Below are 6,779 nucleotides of genomic sequence, written 5' to 3'. Positions count from 1 at the left end.
TGAACTGTAATAGCAGCAGCTTTGATTTTGACAGACGCATCCAAGCTCCTTCCAGCAGTAAACCTCAACAAGCTGTGAAAATCCACAAACTGAAAATCTCAAATGAGAACATCAAAGAATACCTGTGTTTTGCAAGCATTTTTTTTTTATTAACAAGAGATTGAAACAGTCAAATTCAAATGAACTATGGGACGAAAGTTCCAGTTGCTAAGTTGCAAAATGAACACATAATGGAAAAATTCATTGACATTTAAAAATGTAAGATTACTTCTTTTCATCGAGTTCCTCTATTTGCATTGCAAATAGAGTGGCGCACCCGTCTCAGGGCTTCAGTAGCCTGTCCATGGGAAGAAGAAGAGGCACTGATCAGAGAGGACCACAAACGTATCAGATTACTGTTCACAAGGAATTCTATACCTTTAACGTCTCCTTAGGTCAATATATAGATCTAAACTATGAGTGGAAACTGCCTACAATATTTCAATTTATGTGGATCCTCTTGTAAAAGATGAGTTTAGAGTTTCTAGTTCATCCTTATAGTTCTTGTAATGTTAGTTTTCCCCTTTACAGTGGTTTTTCCAGTTTATAAAAAACCAAACAAAACCCCACTACTCTGACCTATCAGTTTCCCTTTTTTTTCTCAACTTTATTACCTTAAAAAAAAAAAACAAAACTTTACAGTTTGCTACTCTAAATCTTCAATGCCCAGTGCTATAACTAGTTGAAAGACCATTCCTTAGCCTTCACGGATTGGATCATTTAAATGCAAAGGTATCCACTAAATTAAAAAAAAAAAAAAAAAAAAAAGATCATTATATTTTTCCTAAGTAATGATTATATGGAATTTAAACATATTTTTTAAAGGCTCTTTATCTCCAATTTTTGGACTACAAATTCTTGTTAAATCCTTCCTTTTTTTAAATTTCAGGGATGGGTAGTTTAGAAGTTACGGGTAACAAAAGATATGATGATTACTGGCTATTAAATGATCATGCATTGAGCAGTGGAAGATATTTCTACCAAAACTTTTTTCTTATAAAATTACTAAGAAAAATTTAAAAAGCTAATGAGTCCACTGGGAGGCCAAAGGTAAAAGCTGCCTAGGAAACAGATTATATGGAAGTGCTCCAGAGCACAGGATCCAAACTTTTAGCTTCATAACTTGGTTTCCCCACTTTCTAACAGTGCATAACCTCTGTTTTCCCATCTGAAAGAAGGAAATGATGAAAGGAGGAATACCACATTGATTCTATTTATAAGCAGAAGAAACTTGTAAAAACCTTTCGAGAGCTTAAAATTGTTTATCAGAGTGCTCATCTTCCTAAAATTCTACTTTCTTTTAGTTCTTAATAGTTACAGAATCTGCGATTGAGCTTGATATTGGACTTTGTTCTTTAAAAACACATATTCACTTAGAGATAGATTTCTATTGAAAACTGTTATTTTACTATCTCAAAGTCATTTAAGACATTTTCCATATACATTTAAAGCTATGCCAATGTAGAATACAGATGACAAGAATAAAACTGTAGGAAATTAGTATCGGGACATGTCAGCTATTTCACTGAACAAAACCGCAATACAGAGAAGCCTATGCAGGGCCAAGATTTAACGCATGAGGATGAGCCACCGATTGTATTTCCCTGACACTAAATTCTGGCTTCCAAACAAGACCAGCTATAAGATGTCGTATTTGCAATAAGGTACCTTAGCAAGATCTTCCTGTAACTTGTTGTACTGCACCACATCAAAATGCTGTTGCTTTGATTTCTTATGGAAGAAGTGAAGAAACTGCCTACTCTTAACAGCTGAGTAAGTGTAATCCTAAAAAAAAAAAAAAAAAAAGACATAAAACCAGAACAGAACATGCTTTAAATGAACATAATACCTCTGCAAGAAACGTGCCTTAGCAACAACAAAGCAAAGGAAGGCAGATGAGTAAAATACGTGCAGTGGCCATCAGAGCAAGCATAAGGCAACACAAGAAAAACATTTAGTCTCATTTGAGATCAGCTGCTCCTTTCAAAAGCAAGCAAGCTGGGAAGAGAAATTACACATATAGGGAAAGAAAAGAGAAAAAGGAAAATGCAGATTTTTGGCAAAATAATCACGAGATAAGCTAAAGTTACTGGGTGGTTTGCAATACAAATTCAATTTTATTTATAAACAGGACACAGGGTACACAAATTTGATGTGTTTATCTCAACGGAGGCATTTGTTAAGTTGTACTATTTATTTCTCTATAGAGGTTATACACAGTTTCTCTGTGGTATATATAAATCTCCATCCTCTGGAAAACAACAAAATTTAACACCTGATAAAAACCCAGATAGCAGTAATTCAATAAATAAAAAGGTTTTATTGCTCATTACTTGGATAAGAAATTATTTATAAAAGATGTTATAACTTACCATTTTCTTAACAAACTACTCACCTGTCGAGTGACTATAAAGTATGCAAAAAAGACCATGGAATTTGAAATTGTGATGAAGTATGTAACTGGCTCCATGATATCCCAGGAGTACACCCACCAGGTGAGCCAGGCCAGTGCCCCGCCCTGAACGGACAGCAGCGCTAGTCCAGCCCACAGAAGTCCGTTGGTTTTGACTTCTGAGCGAGCTTCAATGCTCGCTTTCATCTGAGGGGAAAAAAAGTGACTGTTACTTCAGTTTACAGTGCACCAACTTAAAAAAAAAAAAAAAAGCAGAAAAGGAAGAGAAGTAAAGTAATACACATCTGTATTACTTTAAAGAGGTCTGATTTATGAAAAAATAGAATGTATAAAACATATACATTCATGAGCGATCACTTATTTCCAAACCAGTTCACTAATAAACCATTTTTTAAATTATAAAGGCAATACCTGCCCATGGAAAAAAATTTAAATAGTATAGAAGGGTATACAATGAAAAATTCAGAAGTCATCCTCTGAAACCTAACTAAAAATTACATGCCTATTTTCTTTGACTCAGCAATTTCACTTCTGGGAATTCATCCTACAGGTACACTTGCGCACATGTGATTCATCATAGGTTCATTCTTAAGAGTAAAAGACCATAAATTATCCAATTTTTCATCAGGGTATCATGCAGCTATAGTGAGGAGGCTCTCTATGTACCAATACGGAGATCTTTCCAGGATATATTGTTAGTGAAAAAAGGTGAGAAAAGTGTATCATAGCATATACTGTTTCCTGGAAAAGGGAACAAAATAATAATATATTTGCATTTGTTTGCACATAGATAAAGAAAACCTGAAATGATTCACAGGTTCAGGGATATGGTACTGGGAGGACAGTAGGAGGAAAACCTTCCATTGGCCACCTTTTTAGGTTTTAAAATCTTAACACAAGTAAATATCACCAACTTTTTAAAAAGTAAAGAAAAAATTAAAACGTACCATCCAACAAATGAAAAAGTCCCTCTCTCTGGCATCCCCTAAGTATTCTTAGAGGTAATCACTATCAAAAGTTTCTTTTAGGGACTTCCCTGTAGGTCCAGGGGTAAAGAATTAGCCTTCCAATGCAGGGGACGCAGGTTCGATCCCTGGTCAGGGAACTTAGATCCCACATGCTGTGGGGCAACTAAGCCCGTGCGCCACCAACTACTGAGCTCGCGCACCTCAACTAGAGAGCACACACGCCACAACTACAGAGCCCAAGCACTCTGAAGCCCACGTGCCGCAAGGAAGACCCAACGCAGCCCCCTCCCCACAAAAAAGTTTCTTTTAACAACAAGGTCCTACTGTATATAGCACAGGGATCTATATTCAATATCCTGTGATAAATCGTAATGGAAAAGAATATTAAAAAAATGTATGTATAACTAAATCAATGCTGTACAGAATTTAACACAACTATACTTTCATAAAACAACAACAAAAGTTTCTTCTACCTCTAGAAACTTTTTATTCATACACAAAGATACACATACACCTACTCATTTTTAAAAATCACAAGTGGGATCAGAGGTTTAAAAAATGCATTTTTCCCTTAAATTAAAACAGACTCCTGCCCCTCCTTCCCAGAAAAGCTGTTTGTTTTTTTTTTCCTCCACCACTGATTAACTTCAGATGTTAGGAAGCCACTGCTAACTTTCCAGCTGCAATTCCATTGAGCAGATTGGGAGCCGTGGGCCTGTTCTCTGAAAAACAAACTGTGGCAATGCTCCAGCTAGCACATCCCAGCTCATCTTATACTCAGTTACCAAGATACTACGGCCAATCCATGGGAAGGACGCACGGCACAGAGTTTACAACAGCAGCCTGGAGTCAGACCACCAGAGTTCAAGTTCTGGCTCTAATACGTATTAGCTTGTATACCTTTGCTGTCTTAGTTTCCTCACCTGAAGAATGAGGACGATAACAATACCAAACTCAGAGGCTCATTGTGAGGATTAAAGGAGAAAATAAGCCTATGTAAAGCATTCAGAAAAACACTCAACATGGAGCAATAATACCAATAAATATCGGGTATTATTTACAAACAGACTCAACGGGTGATGCTTCCGAACCTGTTCGAGGGGCTGCAGCTGTCCCTTCAGGTGGTCAATTTTCTCCAGCAGGTGGTGCTCTCTCTTTTTCTGAAACTCTTCTAAATGCAAGGCTGTGAACAGTCTGTGAACCAAGGATTTCATGTTTTCCATCTCAGTAGTGTGCTCACTACTCAGTTTTTCTGAGAAAAGAAGACACAAGGGAAACATAAGGCAGTTACCACATCTTTTCCTCCAGGGTTTGTAAGTCTAGGGAACCAAATCTGAGTTCCACTGGCTGGCCACTTGGGCGCTCCCCATTCCTCGGGGGGCATTTGGTACCAGCCTTTATTCCTGTCTCAGGTGATTCCATTCATCTCTCTCTGGAATAATAAATAACCAGACAGTAGGTTTAAAATTCATTATGTTTTTGTCTTTTTTCTTTTGTAATATGACTAGTGCTGTTTCTTTTTTTAAAAAAGGAAGAATAATACAGGAAAAGGAAGTATCCATCTACCAGAACCCAGGTGAATACCTCACCTGAGTTTGTAACACATTAGTTACAGGTTCACTTTTATACCTGAGTTAACCTAAGATCCTTCTTCACCCTCAACTATCTATCCAAAATCATTTTAGGATCCCCTGGGGAGGGAAACTGGTGTACAAACATGTAAACAAAAGTATAATATACATTTGAAAAGCAATTCAAGTGTAAGTTCTTTTCAACAAGGTATAGATCTGAAGGGAGGTTCATACTGACGAAAGGGAATCAGTTTCTGAGCTTTTAACATAGAGTTCTTTTGATTCTGGATTTCTCTCATACTACCACTTCACTGGATCTATAGATCTATATAAAACTGGGCTGTAATGATGCCTTTCTGAGGGTTATAACTGTTCCCCACCACTGTAAGAGAATTTGAGATAGGGGGACAAAGTGAGGGGAGAGAAGACAGACCTTCCTGCCGGGCAGCAGAAACAACTGCAGATAAGGGAGATTTATGATCCTAGTGTCAGTATTATCCCAGAGGTTTTCCAGTCTGTGACAGCAGTCCTGAAGTTAATTTTCCTCTATCTCCACCCACTTCTTCAAGACTTTATTGTGGTCTTTAATCCCTTCAACATTCTAGGCTAAAGCTCCACAAAGAGGTAGAAACGAGAAGTTCCCTTTTAGCCTTCTGAGATTTGCAGAACAGTCAGAGCCTTTTTGCTGTGATGAAAAAAATGTATGGATACATAAAAGGTCTACATACAGAAAAACGGCAGAGATGGGGCATGATTTTGTCCAAAGCTGTGGAACATAACAAAGATAAACAAAGCCAGACACTAATTCAAGTGGTAAGGATAGATTTTATTCAGTAACTATTGTACTAGGGAAGGGGATCTGGCATGAACTGAACTCAACTTCTATTTGTGCAGAGGTGGGGGGGCGTTTTCAGGGAGGGAGGAGAACATCAAGGGGCTTAAGCAGAAGTGGAAATTTACAAAAAGTGGGAATGGAAGTTGCTTAATGTGACCAGGCCATTTGGGTCTGTTAACTGGCGCTTGTCCAGAAGAGGAAGATCAAGTAGAACAATGAGGTGCCCTGAAAATGTTTATCTCCACTTATTCCCTCAAATGCTAAATGGGAAGTAGAAGACCTTGCAGAGTGTTGGGAACTCACTGGACATGAAATTTCTATCTCAACACGGATTTTCATTTTCATTTTTCTCAATTTCTTCCATCCTTGTCTTTGGTGTTAAATACTGTCCTGATTTTTAAAAAGAATCAAGAATAGAAGAATGTTCATAATTGTTGAAATGATGGATTTGTTTTAATTTCTCTATACTTAATTTGTGTTTGAAAATTTAAAAAAAATATATATATATTTTTTTCCTCAAGGGATCTTCAGAGTAATTGCTGATATCAGTGCTGGAGCACGAGATCAGCCTGGATCATCTAGTTATACCAGAAAGTAAGAAAATGCTTAAAATAAAAATGGGGACAAGTCATAAGGACATGGGAGCCAATGGTCTTCAAATTGTACCAGATATGGTTAGCAAGAGCCCCTTAAGCTGGCTCCTGTGTCCTTGTGACTTACTCCCATTTTTTGTTAGCATTTCCTTATTTTTTCTTTTGTTGAAGTATAGTTGACTTACAATATTATATTAGTTTCAGGTATACAGCATAGTAATTGAGTATTTTTACATATTATACTCCATTAAAAGTTATTACAAAATAATGGCTATAATTTCCTGTGCTGTATAGTATCTCCTTGTTGCTTATTTTACAGTTTGTATCTCTTAATCCCCTACCCCTATCTTGCCTCTCCCC

At 37.1% G+C, this 6,779-nt stretch overlaps 1 protein-coding gene across 1 annotated transcript in view; it reads right to left on the bottom strand.

Annotated features, from left to right (window-relative positions):
- Positions 1 to 127: 127 nt before the first annotated feature.
- MCUB (mitochondrial calcium uniporter dominant negative subunit beta) overlaps positions 128 to 6,779 on the bottom strand; it is a 95,217-nt gene continuing 88,565 nt past the window's right edge. The window contains 5 exon segments of the mRNA XM_082389181.1: positions 128 to 307; positions 309 to 337; positions 1,708 to 1,824; positions 2,435 to 2,638; positions 4,512 to 4,672. Of these exon segments, the coding sequence (XP_082245307.1) occupies positions 265 to 307; positions 309 to 337; positions 1,708 to 1,824; positions 2,435 to 2,638; positions 4,512 to 4,672 (554 nt within the window). The 3' untranslated portion in view covers positions 128 to 264.

The sequence above is a fragment of the Balaenoptera borealis genome (genome assembly GCF_965194805.1).
Source record: "Balaenoptera borealis genome assembly, chromosome: 4".
In the NCBI taxonomy this organism is placed as follows: domain Eukaryota; kingdom Metazoa; phylum Chordata; class Mammalia; order Artiodactyla; family Balaenopteridae; genus Balaenoptera; species Balaenoptera borealis.
The sequence above is the reverse complement of the archived record's forward strand: the minus strand, read 5'-3'. Positions and strand labels throughout refer to the sequence as shown.